Source organism: Capra hircus, chromosome 27 (assembly GCF_001704415.2).
Source record: "Capra hircus breed San Clemente chromosome 27, ASM170441v1, whole genome shotgun sequence".
Lineage (NCBI taxonomy): Eukaryota > Metazoa > Chordata > Mammalia > Artiodactyla > Bovidae > Capra > Capra hircus.
This window is the reverse complement of record NC_030834.1, coordinates 25,512,583-25,536,685: the sequence shown is the minus strand read 5'-3', so window position 1 is coordinate 25,536,685 and position 24,103 is coordinate 25,512,583. Positions and strand designations below refer to the sequence as shown.

The 24,103-nt window shown below is 36.7% G+C and overlaps 1 protein-coding gene across 1 annotated transcript in view; it reads right to left on the bottom strand.

Annotated features, from left to right (window-relative positions):
* The window catches only part of ZDHHC2 (zinc finger DHHC-type containing 2), a 66,273-nt gene that overhangs the window by 6,560 nt on the left and 35,610 nt on the right, over window positions 1-24,103 (bottom strand). Inside the window, exons 4-11 of the mRNA XM_018042102.1 lie at window positions 18,859-18,979; window positions 14,050-14,119; window positions 13,294-13,326; window positions 8,771-8,891; window positions 6,358-6,490; window positions 4,113-4,239; window positions 3,746-3,838; window positions 490-602 (exon numbers count right to left, since the gene is read on the bottom strand). Coding sequence (XP_017897591.1) covers window positions 490-602; window positions 3,746-3,838; window positions 4,113-4,239; window positions 6,358-6,490; window positions 8,771-8,891; window positions 13,294-13,326; window positions 14,050-14,119; window positions 18,859-18,979 — 811 coding nt within the window. The remainder of the gene's footprint in view (window positions 1-489; window positions 603-3,745; window positions 3,839-4,112; window positions 4,240-6,357; window positions 6,491-8,770; window positions 8,892-13,293; window positions 13,327-14,049; window positions 14,120-18,858; window positions 18,980-24,103) is intronic.

The following is a 24,103-nucleotide window of genomic DNA, read 5'->3' as shown; positions in this document are numbered from 1 at the left end:
AGAAATAACAGGTAGCTAAAAGTTATGGCAATTCTGTAATGTCTTACTTCAATATATATCCAATACATATTCAATATATCCAATATTTTGAAACTGGATAGAAACTTTCAAGTAAAAACCACAGTAATTTGAGATCCCTTTTAACAGATACTTTTCAACCTTCTGCCTGCACTTACTGTACTCTTCCCCATTTCAAAATAAATTATATTTTGAGTTTATCATTTTATTTAAAACATGGTAGTAAAGATTTGGTTCTCTAAACCAGAAAAAAAGTAAGGTAAATCTATCTTTCACAAAATGGTTTTCTACAGCTTCCAGACATTAATCAAAGCTTTTCACAAATGGTACTTTGAAAATAATTCTATATTTACAATGGTCGTCTGACTCCAAAATAAGACATATTCTACAGGTAATAAGAATGAAAAATGTTCACTACTTTCACCTTTTAAAACTAAAATATTTCAAAACAGCCACACAGCATACCCTTACCAGCTTTGCCTTTCCCTAGGCTTGTGCTGTTCTCCGTCCAAGATTGAGAATCAGTAAGAAGGTGGCTCTGGGACTCTCTCAGTGGCTTTGCAGGAAACTGATGGTTTTCGGGACTGAAGAATAATTATCATTATGATCATCAGGTTAACTCTCAATCGTATTTCTTAAAGGAAGTAATTCTTAAAGGAAGGAGCTCAAACCACTCATGGTGCAAGACAATTATAGGAGTTACCAAGAGAACTTCGGGAAAGCAGGAGCAAGGCATTAAGTCATACTGACTCGCAATGAAAAAAATGTTCTTGCCTCAGCTCTCTTCTTTCCTCTGATTACAATATGATGACAATCCTTGACTTTGGCAAATCTCCATCATTAATACACAGAATAAGCCTCGGCCTCCAATTTTAGCAGGTAAAGGAATGTAATTAGAACTTACCAGTATTTTATTATTGATTTTAAGTTATATTCGATGCCAAATTATACTAGTTTCTCACTGATGACAGTGATATAAAGTTTGGTTTAAAATAAATAACATTTCATTTAGATTTTAAAACATTATTGGCACAGAAACTATTAGTATGTTTTTTACAACACACCAAAATAGTAACTATAATAATATTAAAATGAAAAAAACTACTTAAAATTTTTCCAAGAGTAATTTCACATATTTTAGTCGACTATATTTTTTAAAGGTTGTGCCTTTTCCCCTTAATAATTACCTCATATCTAAAATTTGAGATCATTTCAATTTTGTGCTGCTCTAATAAATCCCTTATTAAAATTCTGGAGGAAAACTTGAAAAAAGAAAATTGTGTCTCCTATTCATATGAAAAATTTCTTTTACACTAATTCTTATTTGTTCTCAGGAAGGGGACCATAGACCAGGTATAGAAAAGTAGCTAAGGCCTACTTTAGGGACTCCTTGGAGAGTCATTACTGCAACAGGACTCTTAACAAACAGCAAGGATGTATTCATCCAACAATACTCATTGAAGTACCTAGTATATCAATGAGTAAAGTCTTTGATCTAATTGAGGAAGGAGAAGAATAAATATATAATAAATCAGGTGAGATTAAGAGCTCTGACAACAGTAAAAGGCAATATAAAGGGAACAGAGGGGCAGGCTGCTATGATACAAAGAGTTTTCAAAGACGACCTCTTCTGTAAGGTTACACCTGAGCAGAAAGTGAACTGAAGGCACAGACCATTCAGATACCTGGAGGAGGAACTTTTAGGAAGACGAACTGACAAGTGCAAGGCCACTAAATCAGCAACATGCTTGGTATATTTGAGGAACAGCAAGATCTGTGTGTCTGAGGACTGTGAGCGACGGCAAAGAGGTAAGGCATTACACTGAGAGGTGTCAAGGGCCGGATTAGTAGGACAAGGGAAGGACATTCACTAGCTTCTATTCTGAGCAGAAGAGTGACACAATCTGATTGACACTTTAAAAGGCTCACTCTCTCTTTTTAACAGAGAATAGGGTGGAGGAGGGCAAACATGGAGCCAGAAGCTACGTGAGAAGTGACGGATGGACCAGGACAGCAGGCCTGGAGGTGGCGAGAAAGTATCCAGGTTATGGGTGTATTCGGAGGGGACATCTGACAAGATCTGCAATGTACAGAGTGTACAGGGTCCCCAGAGAGAGGAATCCAGGTGACTCCCAAGTTTCTGGGCTGAGCATCTGGGAGAATGGAAGTCACTACTCATGAATATGAGAGAACGAAGCAGAATCAGGTTCAGGCTGGGGTGAGGGGATAGGTGGCTTGGAATCAAGAGTTCTGCTTTGTACCTGTTCAGCTGGCAATGACTTTTATGTGGGCACATTATGTAGACAATGACATATACAACTCCGGAGTACACGAGGGGAGACATGAACTAGGCATAGGAAATGTATATGGGCCAATCAGGAGAAATTACAGAATTCTGTAGAAGAGACTTCAGCTGTCAAAAGCCAATCTCAACATTTAAAGGAAAGAGAAGGTCAGAGAGGTTACCTGACCTTGTCAAGACCACCTCGATGGGTAATAGTGCAAGAACTAGGATTTCTCCCCCTGCCCACTTAGTAGGAGGAGGACTGTATCTAAACCCCAACTAGTCTTAACTACCAAAACCACTTAACATAGTAAAAGAAAAATAGCCTTCAGCTCTGTGAAATTTTCAAGCCCAAACTCACAGGGCAGGGCCAAGTAGGACTATGGTGCCTTTGAAAGTCCCATGTGACACACACGTTAACTGGCAGGCACATAACTCACTCTAGGGATGGGCTGGTAAATAGATTTCATCTCGTGACAGTTTCAGGTGATTTTGTAATGGCTGCCGGGATCACTGCCTTAGAAAGGATTCTGGGGTGACATCAGGTTCCACGGGAGAAAGTGTTATAAGCAGTAAGAAACTGCTTGGGAGGAGGGTGCTGGGAACACGGCATTCCAGTAATGAGGAAAAGCTTATGATGTGATAGTTGTGTTTCTGCTACTGGCTTTCATTTACAAATTAGCGGTATTGTCATATTAAAAAAAATCTGTCTTAAACATTTAAAAAAGTAAGTGGTTCTACTTAAAACTTCATATAGAACATTTTTTTTAAAGAGCATTTTGAAATGTTTAGATCGTTTTATCTTTTGCCAGTCAGAATCCAATTTCAGGCTTTCCTCAAATGCTTGATAGATTGGAACCAAAAGAGACTTAAAACAGTGGCCCAAAGTCCAAAAAATAAATTTCCTAGACTCCTTCCTTTCTCTCTCCACAGAAATGGCTCAGATCAAGCTTAGAGGTCTTTAAAGAGGACCAAGAATATGGCGCCCACTGCTAATGGGGCTGTCAATCCGATGTCTGGGATTCCATTCATCTCCAAGGGCCTGGTCCAGGCAGGGAAGGTCTTTTGATTGCCAAGAGGAAAGGCCCAGCAGGTCAGAGGCAAAGTAACCCTGTCAGCTCACATGATCACAAGTGGGACTAATTTGGACTTATACTGTGCTTTTTTTTTAAAGCACCACATTAAAAAAAATCATAATATATTTCAGTCAGCTTACAGAGAATTAACACCTGTTTACTGACTACCCAGATTAATCACAGAATTTTATAATTATGACTGAAGCTCCCTACATACTCCAACCTCAGTCATACTTTCCTCAACCTGGAAACCAGTGTAGTAAATGATCCTAAGTTCTTAACATTTTTTTTCCTTAAGCAAAGGACACCATAGGATAAACTATATTATTTGAAAGTAAAATAGAAAAAAAAAAATATATGGGCTTACTTTTTAGATGATGAATTCAATCCTGCAGGAGTAGATGGTTGTTCAGGATCCTGGTTAACAAGGCAAGTTGGAAAGGAGCAGCCATCACCTAAACTATAATTAAAATAAAAAGTTACAATTGTGCGGTAAATGAAAGATGATCTCTGTGAGCAGAACACAGTTATATTATGGACAAAACATGTATCTCAGACACTGGCTTCAGTACAGTATGTTTATGGAGATGGGAGTCAACTGATTTCCACTTTGATATAATAGTGGGTCATAAAATAATACCTTAAAAAATAAGAGTTCTTATGCAGAAGGACAGAGTTCTTCTGTTGGATTACTTTCACTAGTCTAAACCCTGAAAAATTTCACAACAAAATACCTTGAAAAAATGGGTAGCAACCAGTACCTCTTCTCATCACCAAAAACCTGGAGCATATTTTTACCGAAACCCAAGCTGAATCCATTCTTATCTGTTCCGTGTCGAAATACTGGGCTTCTAAATGCCTCTAGAAAAGATGGCAGAGCAACCACATAAGGAAAGAGCATGTCAACTAGCAAGCTCTAAAGTTAGAAAGGAGTGGATTAAATGAAGAAACTGAAAACCCATGGCTAGCCTCCTGCGACCCTTTATATGTCTGTCAACAGCCCCACAGATGAAGACTGTCTATTCTTTTAAAACAAACTTAAAATATGACTCGATCTATTGTAGTTTTTAAGTAACCCTTTTCTTTCTGCAGCAGCACGTGTATTGTAAAAAATGAGAAAATACAAACAAGCAAATAATTTAAAACTCTACGTCTACTAGACGGCTGAATGGACAGAGATAAGATAGATATAAATATATATTTTTTAAATCAAAATGAGACTAAAGATACATTCTATAACCTTTTCTCAACTAATAAATTCCATTTTCCAATTTCATTAGAAATTTATGTCATCCAATCATACATTTTCTTCTAGCTAATCAAAAAGGTACTTTAAAACTCTCTGTCTAAATCAGGATGCAATGCAGGGTCACACATCATGGCTGGTTATGCCCACAAGGTTCAGAGAGGCTGCGTGACTTTGCTCAATATCACACAAAAAGTAAACGACACGAGTGGAATTTGAACAAGGTCATCAAAGTCCTGTCCTTTATGCTACATTTTCATCTTAAATAATGCTGAGGTGCAAAACCTAAAATGTTAGTTTTGGGATCTTCTATGTGAATAAACATAGAAGTATAATGATTTCTGTCCATAATTTGAGAAAGGAAAAATCTAACTAGCAGAGTCAAGGTAATATGCAAAATGTGGTGATTTGCAAGATTCTTAACATTCATTACCCTAGTTTATAGCTTTTTATAAAACTTTTTAATAATTAGGACCATATTGTCCACATGAAATATTTTCAGTGTTCCAAGTAAAATCTACAAGTTTCTAAAATTGAAAGCTTAGTAGAAACACTTACATTTGAAAAAAAATTTAATTGCTCTACAATTTGAATTGCTCTATAATTTGAAATATGATAGTTCATTTAGAAATTACTTTATTATACCAATATTTTCACTCTGCTAGTACTTTAGGTGATTAGATTTCACCTCAATATTAAAAATAAACATTCACAATTATATACAATTAATTTTCATTATTTTAATAACAGAATCTCATAACTTGAGTATCCTTTGCGATCAAAAGAAATGCTAAGTCCTGGTTGCATTCTGAAACTCCTATTCTTAGTCTAGAAGACTCCATTTAGCTTAGTCTCAGCTTACTTCTCAAACTTCATAGTATATTTTTTTGTTCTTTAGCTTTCTATGAATAGTTTCTCAAACAGGAATAGTTTCTCAAACATATATAGCTCTTAAAAAAAAAAAAAGAGAGATGAAATACAGAGAACATAAAATCGGTCACTTTGAGGTGAACATTTCAGTGGCATTTAGTAATTTATATTTTTTTGCAACCGATACCTATACCAAATTCCAAAATATCTTAATCACCTCAAAAGAAACCCTATACTAATTAAAGCAGTCATTCTTTACTCCATCTTCTTCACACCCTTTGGAAATCATCAAAATGCTTCTTTCTCCATGGATATTTCCTATAAAAGGAATCATACGGCATGTAACCTTTTCTATTTGACTTCCTTTATTTAGGACATTTCTGAAGTTCATACAGGTTGTAGCACTGCTTTGCTGTACCCCATCTCTGCAGGGCTTTTGAACATACTGTTTTCTCTGCCTGAGATGTTCTGGCTCTTTCCACGACTTCTCAAATACTTTCTGTTTTCATGAACTCTTTCCTGACCACTCCTTCTAGATAGGTTCCCGACTACCATCCCCAGCCCTTGATTCATAACTCAACATCCTGTCTGTTTCTTTCAAAACACTTTGTAATTAGGTTTATGTTTGATTATTGATTTTCTGTGTTGCTCACCACTGTATATATACACAATGCTTTGCACACAATGCACAGTTTAAAAATACATGGAATGAGTGAATCTGGATTTCTCCCATCAGACAATGTGGGAAGTAAGAGTGGTTTTTAGAACTTCAGGACAGGTTAGCATTTAACCATATGGCAACTTCTGATGAATATTTAGTTTTGTATTGAAAGTTCTGTTAACTACAATAATTATATACTCACCTAATGTAGATTTATTTTTGCTGACTAGCCAACAATGATAGCCAAACAGAGAAGACAAGCTGACAGAAAACATAGCTGCGGCAAAGAATAAAAACATAATATGGAACTTGGCTTGAGTATCAGGTAGGCCATTCTATAAAGAAAGGGAGAAAATAAAACGTTTTGTCAAAGGAATGAGTATTCCCCTAATTTGATAAGTTTTTTTTGTTGTTGTTTAAAATTTTTCTTAAATTTAGATATGGAGAAAGATATACAGCTTTATGTTAAAACTTCAAGGGAAAAATACATCTTTAAACTCAAATCAATGCTTACTATAACATGAATATACATATATATATGGAAAAGATATTAAAATTTTGGATATTTATTTTGCATAATCAAATTCATAGAAAAATTATAATTAATATGTGTGTAAACTATACAAGTAGGAAGCAAGATAAAATGAGCTACAAAATTTTTATAATTTATAAAATTTGTTTTTAATTTACTTTCTAAAAATGTTTTGTTAACATACTCTAGATTTACAAATGTTTAAACATTCTTTTATTATAATGCCAGAAAATGAAGGATAAGCGGCATGACTTAGCTATTCTTCTCATTGATGTTTCACATCACTGCAAACAACAGCATCAACTACAAACACATACAACACACCGACAATAATGCTTCAAGCTACTTTAGACAATGTCAGCACAGAAAAGTTCAACACCAGTGCGCTAACATCTGTCTAAAATAAACCTTAACAATACTCATGGGATGAAAAAGACCATCAAAGCACAACCAGACTGACTCTTCTCGTCTATGCGTCTAAGGAGACCTGGACTCTAGACTGTGGGCTCAGGGACACTCAGTGAAGCACCAGAGATGCTAGGATGTTTCTCCTTCTGATATTCGCTTTCAATATCCTGTAGTTATCCGTCAGATTGAGCCAGGTCACAAGACCTCACTGATACCTTTTGACAGTAGTGTTCTCACTGTGAAAGCCAGTCAATCCTTTACAAATGTATTTGTGGTTTGGAAATAAAACCATCCACAAGAATGAGGAACTGTGGGCCATCTGCTCTCGGACATTCATGAGAGATCATTCTTGCAGATGGACACTGCAAGTACCCTTGAATGCTAGGACATGCTCGTTTACCTGGGTATTTCTAGTGCTTAGCAAGGTAACTTACACATACTAGGCATCAATAAATCTTTAGCCTTGAATGCGGTTCAAATCTCACATCAATGATCTAATAATTCATAAAGTCTTCCCATAATAAAGGATAATTTAATGAATGTAATAAGGCAACTCTGGCAGGGATAACTGCTTTTTATATTATATGGTATTCATGAGGACTATCTTGTGGTACTTAAAATACATAGTGTGTGTGTGTTAGTCACTCAGTCGTGTCTGACTCCTTGCGACCCCACGGACTGTAGCCCCTCTAGGCTTCTCTGTCCGTGGAATTCTCCAGGCAAGAATACTGGAGTGGGTTCCCATTTCCTTCTCCAAAATACATAGTACTAATTCTGTTTTGCTTACATTTAAAATATACAGTGCAGAAAACAAATGAGTTGCCTAAAGCATACACTTAATATCAATTCAGGACTTGACTGATATTCTAGTTTAATAATCTTTTTACACATAAAGAAGAACTTCTATTTTAGATACTAAGAAAAAAAATCTTATATAGTCACTTCTCGTTATTCGCAGTGGTGATGGTCTTCAAAGTTGCCATGAACACTGAAATTATGATTCCCGAACCATTGCTCCTGGGAAGATACAGGCTTCTGGTTCACAACATTTTTGTCAAATGATCAATGACCTTGTTCCGTGTGTTTCTCCTTATAAAACCTAATTGGTACCTTATTTAATCTACATTAAATAAGAGAACTCACAGCCAACAGTACCGTAAGTCATGTCTGAAGGAAGCTTATCTATATACATGTACTTCCTCCACGAGGCGTATCACAGTCTCCTCTTTTGCTCAGAAAATTAGACAGCACTTCAGCACTAAGCTTGAAGACCTTTTCAACAATCACCAACAAAAAAAAAAGCACAAAAATGCAAAAGACACAGCACTAAATAGACTTAAAAGCACACTCATTTACAGTATGAGAGTTCAAACAGGAAGGCAATAAGACCTCTGGTTTGATCTCAACTGGAAATGTGTACGTGGGTGACTCAGATTTTTCCTACTCTGTGTATGCTTGCAAATGACCACAAAAGCTACGCTGAGTATTGACTTTGAGGTTTAAAATAAATGTTAGCAAGTAGGTGAATTCACAAACATAGAATCTGCGAATAATGAGGAATGACTATATATAAATTAGCTCTATTCTATAAAATTAGTGTCTGGATTAAGTCACTACTGAAAGTCTATATATGTATTTTTGTATACCAAAAAAAGTCACCAAGATAATAACTTACGGTCCAAAATTTGATAAAATACTGTAAGTCTGTAGCAGCAATAAAAAGGCAGTACAGCAGAGAATAAGCCAAGAAAAGGAGAAAAAATTTATAATTTGAAAATCCAACACAATTGTTCACCCTGTTAACAAAACAAAAACATCATTTTCAGTGAGTTTCATGCTGTTACCCTAGGTACACATATGCTCAGCCTTAACACAAGTATTTGATTTCCTAATATTAAAATTTATTGGCATTTCTTTAAGCATAACTCAAAGATTTCTTTTTAAAAATTATTTATTTTTTAAAGATTTTTTTAATACATATAAACATTTAAAAAATCCATTTCACTAAAAAGGAATTTCTATGTTCAAACTAGAAATTTGATATGTCACATTGCTTTAATTACTCATGACCCCTGTATTCCCTATCCAATTATGCAAATAAGACAATGCCTTAAGTATAGATCTTGTGAGAAATCTATTAACACCAAACAGATAGGAATTTTCTAAATTCTCTTCTGTGTTACCTTTGGATTTGATTTATAACTATGATTAAGTAATTTAAAAACTTTTTAAGTTTTCCAAAATTAGATGAGACGTCTTTACAGGCTACTTGCACGCTGACGGTACAGCACTGAAGCAACCAGATTATCAAAACTTCTTAAAGGGCAGGTTCAAGGAAAGAAACAGGACTGGGACCCAGACAGTCAGGTCGTCACGTACATTCGATGCTAAATAACTATGTGTCCCTGACAAAGTGCCATAATTTCTAAGGGTCTCCTTTTCCTCATCTGTCAAATCAGCACTCTGAGATCCTTTCTGAGAACCAGGTCTCTATGCTGTTTCCAAAAATGGAGATTCAGAATTCTCAGCTCTTACTCTGAAATCACTGTATTTGGAGAGGGCGGTTTAAGAACTCAAACTATTGTATCACTAAACATAAATACAAATACAACTCATACTTTATAGTCACACTTCTTCTATCAAAGCTTACCTAAGTGGAACTGGTTGCTATCTTCATGGGTAGTGAACCCATGAATTAACAATAAAAATAATAAACTCACTGCATAGAACACACAGATGTTTCTTCTTTCACCTTTGTGTGTGTGTGTGTGTGTGTGTGTGTGTGTGTGTGTGTGACTCAGTCATGTCCGAATCTTTGCGACCCCACGGACTGTAGCCCAGCAGGTTCCTCTGTCCATGGGATTCTCCAGGCAAGAATACTGGAGTGGGTTGCCATGTCCTTCTCCAGCAAACACCTTTGTTGCTACTCAGTACTGGCATAAGATAATCGTCCTCTTTACTGACTTTGCCAATAAACTAATTGTTTCTCTTTCTCTATTGTTGAGGAGAAACAACAGTCATATGAAAAATGTTTACTCAATTACATAAGATGAATACGAACTAGGTCTGCTACACATCATGTACCTAGAGTTAGCAATACCGTTGCTGTTGCTGCTGTTGCTAAGTCGCTTCAGTCGTGTCTGACTCTGTGCGACCCCATAGACGGCAGCCCACCAGGCTCCCCCGTCCCTGGGATTCTCCAGGCAAGAACACTGGAGTGGGTTGCCATTTCCTTCTCCAAGCAATACTGTTACTACATGCTTAAAACTTTGGTAAGAGGACAGAGTTCATGGTAAGTGTTCTTAAAATTAAAACTTTTTTACTTTAAAAAATTCAAAGGTTAAACATTGGACTTATGGACAACCCAAAATTTGGAACAAAAATGGAAAATGTTTATATCTTCTACCTCCAAAAATATAAGGTAAAGGGAACAGCCTTAGATTTAGTAATTTTGGAACGTAAGGGTGTTGTGTATGACAGATTCATAAAGAAAGCAAAACTGTGGGTGCACACTGAATGAAAACAGTCGCACTGGCAGCTTGAGATTCCAGTGTGAGTGCGAACCAGTCACTGAGACCGTCTCTTACAACATCTGAATGAAATAATGCTAAGAAGTAATATCGCAAACAGTTCCATACAAGCTGAGTCTAAATGTGTTCTGTCACAAAAGGAGAGAGGATATCCCCATGCTTATCTGTGTTGGTTACTGGAGGAGTGAATGGAAGACAGAGGCTGGGGTGTTCAGATTGGCCACGTGGATGTCCAGACAATGACGCTTCTGTGGACAGGGGAGCATGAGATGGGATAGGAAAGACCACTGCTCTTCCTGCCGGAATGTAAGAACCAGCTTTTGTACTAGATGAAAAATAGCGCTTTTATAGAAAGGAAAATGATCTTGAATGGAGATTTTTACAACATCTAATTTAGCTTACTTTAACTTCTGCTTAGGGGCACGCTGTGATTTGCCATGTCAAAGTCAAGAAACAGAGGAGAAGGTTAGTCAAGAGACTGCGCTTGGTAGGAATGTTATACTTGAGATAATAATATTTATTTTTAATAGTAACTTACTCTCTTTCTGACAGACAGCTTTTGGTTAGACATTTTAACTGCCTACTACTTTGAAGACTCAATTTGAAAAGTGCATGTACTCTGAATCTGAATGCCTTCATATAGAGAAATAAACACATTCTAGGTAAACATCCCTTACACATTCATTTAAACTCAGTTAAACAGCTCTTGGCTCTGTTTTAGGGAAACGGCTTTCTGAGTCTAAATTGGAAAAAGAACATAATATTAAAAAAGGTGGAAAGAAAGTGGCTGCTGAGGTCCAAACAACTTGATATATGACTTTAAGTCCACTCTGGAACTTTTCTGAGCCTCACTTTCCTCTTGTTTAAAAATGGGACAAATAATTTTCTAATAATATCTGTCATGGTTATAAGGATTACAGATTTTACAGATATATCGATATATCATCTCTAGACCTCTTTACCCTCTGAGCCACTAGGGAAGCCCCTAGACATTACAAGCACTCAATAAACTGAATCTGAAATTATTTAATTAGTGCCACCTAACCATTTGCAGACTTGTCAAAGAATATTATTAGTATAATTAACAAATTTAAAAATTATATTAAAAAGAAAAAACACTTATTTGATAGGATAGCCAATAAGGCAAAGACTACAGGATATCTATTTTAGTTAAAAAAGAAGTGTGAGGTTAGTCCCCTGCACCCCAGAGGGTATTCTGGCCACAGCAGATACACTGAAGTCATCACGAACAGGAGGCATGGTTCTCTGATTTTTCAAACACTAAAAGTTGACAGATCCTGAGCTTCAAAATCATATGCAAGACCTGTATAAAAAGGTTGCCTCACTATAAGTCTTAATAAGTGACTGTTACATTTACATAATGACTGTAAAAAAATCTCTTATATATTGATATGGAAACATTTCCAGGTTATATTATGTGAAGGGGGAAAAAGGCAGAGAGACTTAGGCCATAAAATTGGAAATATCAGTGGGAAAAAAACTTGTTAAGAAAGAGAACAGAATGAATGAAATGAAGGAAAGAATGAGGACAGAAAAGAGTTACTTCTCTAAGAGGAGCATTATTTTCATAGGAATTAGTTAGCCTTAACCTGTAATCTAGGTGAAGAAAAGTAAGAGGTACCCTGGGGAGAGATAAAGAATCCTGTAAACCTGACATCCCGCTACTGTTTCTGGCAGCTAAGATCACTGCTCACTATGTATGCTTCCCCCACCTCTGGCGTAGCTTTGCGGGTGCGTCTACCTTGCCTGAAAGTCAAAGTCATGCAGTCATGTCCAACTCTTTGTGACCCATGAACTATACAGTCCATGGATTCTCCAAGTCAGAATACTGGAGTGGGTAGCCTTTCCCTTCTCCAGGGGATCTTCCCAACCCAAGGATCGAACCCAGGTCTCCTGCATTGCAGGTGTATTCTTCATCAGCTGAGCCACCAGGGAAGCCCTACCTTGCCTAGTGCCAACCATGAAGGAAGACAAGGCTTGGAGAATGACCATGCTTAATGTCCAAATCCAACCTGACTGGCAACCTTGGTGTGGTCTCACAGGATGTGTACACTGAGATGAAAAGTTGTAAGGTAGAAAAGCCAACCTTCATTAGTTACTTAGATCTTTCCAACAATCCTCTAGTCAGTTACCTAATTTCATGACTTATAAATTTTTTTTAAAAATTTAATGTATTCTAAGTGGAAACCATTGTTGAAACACGTGTGTATTTACAGATCTGCTATTCTACTCCTTAACATTAAGTTCTATTTAAAACAGATTGTTAAATCTTTAGATGAATTCATTCCTTATTAGATACTTCAAGTGAAGTGTTATGTATAATTTATGTGCACATTTTGGTGCAATTTCTGTATTCTACAATCTCTCTGTTTATGCACGTGCATACAAAGAAAACCATTTGCTCTGAGCAAATGTAGGAAAATAAGTTTTACATTGTTAACCTACTGGTGTTAAAGTTATTTCATGGAAACTCATGGAATAAAGACTCTTTCGAGCTAACTAAACAAACACTACAAACTAAACCTAAAGGGATTTCCTAGGTTAGCTAAGGCAAAATTTTATTTATAAAAAGATTTAAATAGACCAATGATTCAACTTATTATGTTACAAAGGACAGAAACTTCTTTAAGTATAGAGCCATACTCACCAGGGGCAATGATGATCCATCTTCAAAATACATCTAAAAAGAAACCACACACACAAAATTCAGCATCCCACAAAAGTTTAATTCCAATATGTTATAAAATGAAATACTATTTCAAAAGAGGTGTGGTAGGTAAAATATTGCAAAATTATTTACTTATCTAAAAACTGAATAATAGCAAAGGCCTCATCTAAAATAAACATTATAGCCAATTCTAGATGATACAAAAATAGAACTTTAAATTCAAAATATACATGCTTTAAGATGTAAATAAAATAACTCATTTTCTAAAAACACAGTATGTTAATATACAACTATTTTATGCTGAAGAAAGTACAAAATGTCAACAGATTTACAGACAGTCTGAATAAAACTTCTCTATTAATGTCCAACCGTAAGACAAGTATATGGTACTGTTCTTGTGGTATATCAAGTATGTAACATCTGACTGTTATGAAGCCAACTGAATTATCTTTATAAAAAGGAAATGAGTCATAGAAATTTTTCTTAACTAGAACTAGCCAAGAATGAGCTGCTAAAATCATGCACTTCATTCAAATCACAAAGAATCTGGGGGAACAGAGACAGCTGATCATGGCCCTTAGCCATACTCATATTTATGCAAGTGCTGGTCATACCTCCTAAATAAAGGTCTGATAAAAGGAGAAAAGGAAATAATCTGGAAAGCAACGAGAAAAGAAACACATTTAAAAAACCCACGGGTGTGTAGACATTTTAGAAGCAAAGGGTTTTTCTTACTTATCACAGACGGAACAGTGGTGGCAGCGATCTGGTTTTATAAGTTGGCATCTGTCACAATAGCGGATTGCTAGGAACAAAAAGCTCCACTTAGCCTTAGATCTAACAGTGAATTGAATACACAGTTAAACAGCTTTTAATCATTTATCCAAATTTAAATTCTATAAAGCATAATGAATTTAAATTTGATAGAAATGACATATTTGACTGCATAAATACAAAAATGAAATGATTTGACTATAGCCTCAGTTCTCTGCAGAGATTTCCCAAGAATAGATCTTTCGGGGAAATTTTTCTAAGGCTTGCTCAACTATAAATATACTGTCTAATTACAAAGTAATCACAGACTTACAAAGGGTACAACCATGTCCATTTTCATCAAAGTAAACAGAATGTCTCCCTTGACTAAATCACTTCATTTCCTGGACTCTGCCAGGATGACTAGGTAAAGGATACAACCACATTTTAGAAGTTTTTCGAGAAAGACATTTTAGAAATTTGTGAATAAATTCAACTAGCTGTTTGAATTGGGAAAGAGTCCACATCTTCCCTGTTGGGTGAGATGCAAGATGAGGAGTGAGTATTCCAAGAGGTATTTCCAACAGAGAATTTTAATTCTTGTGACTGAAGTCCTCAGCCTTTCTTTAAAACAGACATCAGAGACAGTTATGGATGATTGGAGATGCTCTTTCAGGACACAGGCATCTAACAGGATGCCCTCAGTCTGCCAAAATTATAGGAGATCTGTTAAGTGGGCAGTACAGTAGGGCCAGCAAAACCAAAAGAGCAAACTTAAAATCTGGAAAACGTACTTGCAGGAAGCAATTATCAAGATTATATTAGCTAATATCACAATCTCTTAAAAAAGGAAAAAATTGTTATAAACTAAGAATAAAAAGAGCTTTATTTTTAAGACAACAGGCCTAGAAGGAGTTGTTTTCAATACTGAAATAAGTTCTTAATCATCCCCTTATAACTTTCTTTTTCAGGAATTCCAGAGATGAATGGCATGGCCTGCTCATCTCCTGAATGAAGAAGTCTCACAGGGACATTCCAGGTGAAGCTCTAAAGAATCCCTGGCTCATGCCAGGTATCAAAATGGGAGCAGTGTTGTCCAGAAGGAATATAATGTGAGCCACACGAGTACTGTTAAACTCTCTAGGAGCTATGTTAAAAGAAGTAAAAAAAAAAAAAAAAAGGCGGGGGGAGATTAATTTTAATGATATATTTTATTTCACCTAATACATATTTCAACATATAATTATTTTATATTAATTATAAATACACATATTTTATATTAATTATATGCAAATGAAGTGTGTGAACATCAACTGAACCTTTCTGTTGCTTTTAAATAGCCTTTAAAACTTGTTCTGTGTTTCCCACTTATAGTCAAATTTGAAGTTGTCATAATCACAAAAGACTAGTGGTTTCCATAATGGGCAGCATGGGTTTAAAGTCACACAATTTCCATGTGAGTTTTGTTGGGCAATTGTACATTCTCTCTAAGTGGTGATTATCTCTAAAGTACACTGCGTGTGTGAGGTGAGGATGTACCTTGCAAATTAAAGTGGGTGGTAACTCAAAAATATTTTGAAATTTTTCATTTATAATCTTTTTTGTGAAAATCTTTTTGTTCACGGTCTTTCAGAAACAGAAATTTAGTCTTATAATTAAAACACACTCCATGTGCCAGATCAGATTCAACTAAAATCATCCCACTGTAATTTAAAGTAAGCCATCTGATTACCATTTTAAAAGTCCTAACAGTGGAGGGGGAATTTTAACTGCCTTTCTTGAATCTTCTCAGAATTTATTCATGTATTATTTATATAATTTAAAACTTTTGTGGTAAATGCCGAAAAGGAAACATTACCAATATCTGTGTGCAAAGTGATAACCTAATTACATCACCTCTAATGGTAATCTTCCTAGTCAAAAAGTCTTCAAATATTTTTTTGTAGGAAAGGATTGATAACAAGGGAGAGCTGGAAAAGCAAATAGTCCTCATTAATAAAAATAACTAATAACATAATAGAGTTTGGAGATCCCCATAAGAAATCAGGAGATGGTTGGATCAAAAAAAAAAAAACACAGGACAAAAAGAAGTGAGATGAACAGTCTTAACACTTGCCTCACACACCCAAGACTGTACATGGTTGTATTTGCTCTCTATGTATAGCAGTCAATGTAACCTAGGCAGTCACTATTTTTCTCTTTCAGGCCTGGAGGAAAGACCGTGGATCTAGAATGAATGGGAAAACCCTCAATTATACTACTATCCATTTTCTTCAATTCTCTAAGACATGTAAAGTGTGTGGACATCAACTGAGCCTTTCAGTTGCTTCGGTCCATGACCTTTCTCGGGGTGAGGAAGAAGTTATCTGAACAACCCAGGGGTTTTGGCCGAGGGTGAGGTAAGAAAAAGGACCCTCATATTCCTGCCTTGGGGGCACTGTGGCCCTCCACTGCATGTCTACTCTGCATTCATGATTACCTTTACACCTCACATATTCCAGAGAGAGATTAACCACACCAACATTATCATCTGTTTATTATACTTCCTGTAATTTAATTTAGTCTATGACTCTAGTCAGCTAAAAATTGATTTTAGCAGGCATCCAGAGGTTTTGCGCTAAAAATATAAAGACTATATTAGGAAATTCAGATTCTGTTCCAGATTGTCAAAAATACTGAGAATCATAAGTTCATCCCAGGAGATAGGCATACGATACAAGAGAAGATAGTCTTCAGTTCAGTTCAGTTGCTCAGTCGTGTCTGACTCTTTGTGACCCCATGGACTGCAGCACACCAGGCCTCCCTGTCCATCACCAACTCCCGGAGTTTACTCAAACTCATGTCCATTGAGTCGGTGATGCCATCCAACCATCTTATCCTCTGTCATCCCCTTCTCCTCTCGCCTTCAATCTTTCCCAGCATCAGGGTCTTTTCCAATGAGTCAGTTCTTCGCATCAGGTGGCCAAAGTTTTGGAGTTTCAGCTTCAGCATCAGTCCTTCCAGTGAATATTCAGGACTGATTTCCTTTAGGAAGGACTAGTTGGATCTCCTTGAGGTCCAAGGAACTCTCAAGATTCTTCTCCAACACCACAGTTCAAAAGCATCAATTCTTTGGTACTCAGCTTTCTTTATAGACCAACTCTCACATCCATATGTGACTACTGGAAAAACCATAGATTTGACTAGATGGACCTTTTTGGCAAAGTAATGTCTCTGCTTTTATAATATGCTGTCTAGGTTAGTCATAACTTTTCTTCCAAGGAACAAGCATCACATAATTCTCACAACGAGATGACATAAATCCAAAGTGCAGTTGTTTTTAATGAACACTAATACTCTGTTCTGATATGACTTAGTCTTAGTTTGGTGTGTCAAGGGGTCTAGCAGAAAAAGCACTGCACTAGGAATATGGAAACTAGATTTTTGCACCTAATACTGTTACTGCCATTAAATAGTTTTGGAAACTCATGCAGTAATTTACTTTTAGGGGGGTTAAATTTCCTCCATATTAGTTTAGGCCCATCCAGTATTCTTGCCTGGAGAATCCCAGGGACAGAGGAGCCTGTTGGGCTGTTGTCTATGGGGTCACACAGAGTTGGACATGACTGATGTGACTTAGCAGCAGCAGCAGCAGCAGGTTAAATATATATACACATATACAGAAACACATTTCTATCTTTGTGGGATAGAATCAGTGGCATAATATCAAATCAGGGAATCACCACTTGCTCACTGACAAGCAGTAAAAACAAACAGGAAAACATCATGTGTGGTACTTAGAGTTATACTGAATTATGATTCCAAAGTGAGTCAGAATTGAATATATACAATATAAAAATATTAATGAGATATTTTACAGTCCTTTTTTCATCCTAGGTCTTTGAAACTAGCTGTGTATTTTATACTTAGAGTACATCTCAATTTGAATGAGCCATGTTTTAAGTCTCAAAAGCCACATGGAGCTTGTGACCACCGATGTGGGCAGCACACAGCCAAAGTCACAAAGTTTCTGGGTGAGCCTTTGGTGGGAAAGCACCAGTCACCCAAGGGTGTCAGCTTTTTTTTGGTAACATATTTTTTAAAAGTCTTTACTGAATTTGTTACAATATTGCTTCTGTTTTATGTTTTGGTTTTTTGACTGTTGAGGAATGTGGGATTTTAGCTCCCTGACAAGGGATCGAATCCGTAACCCCTGCAATGAAAGGTGTGGTCTTAATCACTGGACCACCAGGGAAGTCCCCACGCGTGTCAGTTTTTAAGATAATTACTTGATTGGATAGCTGTTAAATGACCTAAAAAATTTGACCCAAGTAAATGAGATTTATTGGGTTGTATTTGTAAAAAAAAAGAATTACTATAAATTTTAAAGATAAACTGTATCAATAGCTGAATTAAGTTTTGTATAATTTATATAATAAGTTTTAAACTTATGTAAAATTATCAACAATATGTTTATCACATATACTGCTCTTTTGACTTAAGAATAGGCAGGTGTGTAAAACTTTAAAAATGAACACAACTACAAATGAAGATTTCAGCAGTTCTAACATCTTCACTGAGTCACAACTAGGAAGGCAGAATAGAAGTCAAGTCAGTTCTGATTTGGTTGAGATCTCTATGTGATAGCATTTTCAGATTTCCATTCTGTTTTATGGGATTCTATAGAAACAGTTAATAACAATCTGAGCCATAGCACAGTGTGTTTCAATGAGCGTTTGAGAGTTTCAAGTACAGATACGCTTTCTAACGGTCACCCCAACCCGTCCTGCTAAAGCGCTCACTGTCCTCTACCTCCAGACATGGTCCTCGTGTAGATGGGGAGGTCTTTGGCTGCTCGCCGAAGGACTTCCTGATGGGCTTCTCCTCTAGGCTCTCTCTCCAGCAATTCTTTCTCTGCATAAGAGAGATGGAACTGTGGAAGAAACTTAAATATTAATCAGTGCTCACAAAGGAATAACATATTGATCTACTATACCCACAAAAAAGGTATTTATAAAATATTAACAGGACATAGCATATATATTCAAAGAGGCCATGGAGTATGAAATCTGGGAAAGTCTATTCATCCTGTAGTTTATAAATCTAGAAAAAGGGAAAAATGATAACCCTTGCTTCCTCAGATCTTTGTGAACCTGAAGAGGAAAAGAGAATGTAAAAGTGTTTTTACAAACCGTAGAGTTCTACCCAAGTATTAGTTATGTTAATAGATGAAATGGCAAAATAAATCAATTAGCTCAATGGATGCAGTTTACAATCAGTTATAATTAGAAACAAAAATAGAAACAAACACATCAAGCAAGTTTTCTCATGTAGAGGGAGTTTTAACTTAGGGATAATCATTACATGAATTCTTTAGCACTCAAAAGTAGTCTTTAATTTTACTTCTTATACTGCAAATTTTGTCCCACCAATTAAAAAAAATACTTCTTTGAGAAAAATGAAAATCTGTTTGAGTTCCAACTTGATAATCACAAAAAAAATTTTTTAAGTCTGTTCAAACTCCTATAAATATGCTCTAGGAGACATGTACAAGGATATTCACAGAATCACTGTTTGAAATATAAAAAACTAAACCCAAATGTCCATCAAGGGATAATAGATAAATAACTTGGAGTATAATCCATCCAAATAACTTGAATCCCATATGGCACATAACATTCAATGAACTATCTGGTCCCATCACTTCATGGGAAATAGATGGGGAAACAGTGGAAACAGTGTCAGACTTTATTATTTTGGGCTCCAGAATCACTGCAGATGGTGACTGCAGCCATGAAATTAAAAGATGCTTACTCCTTGGAAGAAAAGTTATGACCAATCTAGATAGCATATTCAAAAGCAGAGACATTACTTTGCCGACTAAGGTCCGTCTAGTCAAGGCTATGGTTTTCCTGTGGTCATGTATGGATGGGAGAGTTGGACTACGAAAAAGGCTGAGCGCCGAAGAATTGATGCTTTTGAACTGTGGTGCTGGAGAAGACTTCAGAGTCCCTTGGACTGCAAGGAGATCCAATCAGTCCATTCTGAAGGAGATCAACCCTGGGATTTCTTTGGAAGGAATGATGCTAAAGCTGAAACTCCAGTACTTTGGCCACTTCATGAGAAGAGTTGACTCATTGGAAAAAACTCTGATGCTGGGAGGGATTGGGGGCAGGAGGAGAAGGGGACGACCGAGGATGAGATGGCTGGATGGCATCACGGACTCGATGGACGTGAGTCTGAGTGAACTCTGGGAGTTGGTGATGGACAGGGAGGCTGGCGTGCTGCGATTCATGGGGTCACAAAGAGTCGGACACGACTGAGCGACTGAACTGAACTGAACTGATAGCTGTGTACAACCAGGACTATCAACATACTGATGAACAGATATATAAAATAAACTATTATGCATGTTATTTTTAGGGATATGACAAAAATTATTCATGGGACTTGTTTGGAAACAGTTTTGAGTGATAGAAAATGGATAACATCAAACGAAACAATTATACTGTAATAGTCAAGAAAGGATAGGGTCAATCTAAGAGAAAGTATCTATTAACTTTCAATTCCTCTGCCTAGAACACTATTCCTCACATTCTCTGGATGGCTCTTTCTCATGCCATCTTCTCAAGGGACCCCCCTGATTCCCTTACTCGCATAGGGACCCTGATAATTCGTCCCTTCCCCTCGCCATATTCTCCATCAGGTCCATGTGCGCTTTGTGTGGCACGCCATAAACTGAATTTCTTCTGTTGGTTCATTTGCCCTTTGTCTCTCTCTTTTACAAGCATGTAACCCCACAAGGGGATTAAGTCTTGGCACAGAGTAAAGCCCTCTGTGAGAACTCTGGAATGGACACAGGAACAAGTACCAGCAGGCCTAAGTCAGAGTGTCGAAAGTTGAGGCAAAAGTTTTTTTATACTCTAGTCTCTAGCTTTCCATTGTCAGAACCCTGATTCTCACAATTCAGGTAGATTTGTCTCCCTTGTTCGTGTCTAAAATTAATTTAAAACCTAGCATTGAAAATTAGTAAAAGACTTAATAATAGTCAAAAGGAATAAAACCATCAACATTTTATTACATTTTCTACAGAGTTCTGGATCTTTTTAACCTTAGAGGTAAGTTCTGGTTAAGTGATGGAACTGGATGGCTCCTCGGTATGTTTAATACTTTTATAAATAAATGTAACACACTGCATCTATCAGGTCCGAAAGACCAAATACTGTTTGGAAGAACTGTTACTTATCTAAGACGGATGTCAAAATACCTAACGCTATCTTGGAATGCACCAAATATGCACTCCCCTTCCTTAGAACACTTTTATGTACAAATGCGTGTCACAGATTTGAGGACAGATGACATTTGTAGAGCTCTGATGGAATGAAAGATCTCCTGGGGTGTTACCTTTGGATAACACACACAACCTCCAACCCTCCAGGCTGTGGCAGTCCTTTGGCCAGTTAATGCAAGTTGTTTTGCTTTTAAGTAGTTTTATCAATTTTAGAATACTTGGAATTTACCAAAAAATTGAGAAAATGGTATAAGGTTCCCGTATATCCTCTCATCAAACTGCTGATATTCCTAATATCGGGTATTAGTATGGTACATTTAGGACAATTAATGAATCAATATGGATACACTGTTATTAACAACAGTTCATAGTTTGTTCAGATTTCCTTAGTTCTTACTGAATATCTTATTTCTCCGTCCCAGGGTCCTGTTGAGGATACCACAGTATATTTGTTGTTCACGTTTCCTTAAGTTCCTCTTGGCTATAACATTTCTCAGATTTTCCTTGTTTTTGTTGAGCTTAATGATTTTGAATAGTACTGCTGAGGTATTTTATAAAGGTGCTTCTCTACTGGAATCTTTCTGATGTTTTTCAGATGATTAGACTGGGGTTACGGGTTCTGTGGAGGAAGACCACAGAAGCAAAGTGCCATTCTTGTCAAGAGAACATACAATCAACGTGACTTAGACCTGTTGATAGTGACTTTAATCACCTGGTTGAGATGTTTTTCAGGGTTCTCCACTGTAAAGTGAATCATTATTTCCCTATCTCATCCTGTAGTCTTTGGAAGGAACTTACTACAGGCAGCCTGAATTTTACAAAGCGAGGATTTATTCCTCCCCTCTTTGAGGGCGATGGTCCGTAGGGTCGCCAAGACTCAGACCTACTGAGCAACGTCACATGCGTGCATGCATCGTGGTGGTGATTTAGTCGCTAAGTCACGTCTGACTCTTGCGACCCCATGGACTATAGCCCACCAGGCTCGCCTGTCCATGGGATTTCCCAGGCAAGAACACTGGAGCAGATTGCCATTTCCTTCTCCAGGGGATCTTCCTGACCCAGGGATCAAACCCGGGTCTCCTGCACTGCAGGAGGATTCTTTATGGACTGAGCCACCTGGGAAGCCGTTGAGGGCAGAGTATCTACATGAATTATTTGGAATTCTTCTGTAAAAGATATTTCATTTTTCCACTTATTTATTCATTCAGTCACTTCTGAATACTGAGAAATACAAAGATATTTATTTTATACTTTGAGTTGTGTGTGTGTGTGTTTAGTTGCTTCAGTCGTGTCTGACTCTTTGCAACCCTTGGGACTGTAATCCGCCAGGCTCCTCTGTCCACGTGGTTCTCCAGGCAAGATTACTGGAGTGGGTTGCCCATGCCATTTTCCAGGGGATCTTCCCGGCCCAGGGATCAAACCGGTGTCTCCAGAATTTCCTGCATAGCAGGCAGATTCTTCACCGCTGAGCCACTGGTTGTAACTGAACGCTATTTTATTTATTTTCCTGCTCAAAGTGCTCTGGCTTTGGTCACTGTGACATTTTCAACTGGATCCTATGGCCCTTGGACATATCACCATCAATATATTTTATTTTATAGAGTACTTCTGTATTTTTTGGCATGATAAGATGCTTCTGGCTCATCTTCAAAATCTCCTGCCCTACTTCTAGAATTAGCCATTTCTATAAGGAGTTCTTCTTCCTTTTATTGGAGAATGATATCAGAAATCAACATTTGGAATCAAATACAGTTTTCAGATAAAAGGAGAGTATGACTTCAAAAGGATATACAAACTAAGAAAAAAGCAAAATCTAATAACACACAGAAAACTCAGAGAATTGTATTTCCTTTTTTGCTAGTTGTTTCTGACTTAAGAAAAAAAGAAACATATCACCTCATCAGTACCGAAAATGTCCAAATTAAAACATATAACATTTTTCCTATTAAATCGGAAACTTTTCTTAAGAACAGCACACAGTGTGCCAAGGCTCTGATGAAACTGGTAGCTTTGGAAATTGCTACGATCCTTTTGGGAAATAATTTGGCAAGTGACTTAAATTTCCTTTGTCTAGAAATTCTACCTCTGATAACTTACATTAAGGAAAATAACCCCAAATATGAGTAAAGCTCTATGAATAAACATATTAATAACACTATAATATGAAAAGCTGGGATCAGCCTAAAACTCCAATGTTTCAGTGAGAATATCATGTTGTTATTAAAAATGGTAATTGTACTTAAAAATAAACCAATGAAGAACTATTACATGAAAAAAATAAGAGTATGTGCCCTCTAAATACAACTAGGAAAAATAACTAGAAAGAAATTCAGGATAGAAACTGGCTGAATTAGTGTGGTGGGATTTGTTTTTTTCTTTTTCTTCCTACTCTTCATTTTCAAAATATTATTTAGTATGGTTATATTATTTTTATATTGGAAGAAAATCTTATGAATTGAAAACTTATATTCTCTCAATAGTGACTCGAAGATATTTACATTATTTTCTTCTATTTTCTCTTCTCCTACATTTAAAATCTCATTTCCAAAGGGCAGCTGAAGTCCAGGACCGTCATTTTATAAGTGAGGGTTCTCTGGCTGCTGATCAGTTAAAAGACTGGCCCAAGACCTTGCATTTTATTAATGGAATAAGATTATTAACCAGCAGACAAGGACTCTTTATTTCATGACAATGGTCTCCAAACTCTTTTGATCATGTAACCCTATCCGTAAAAGAATAACTGGAGACTGTACTGCTAGTATATGC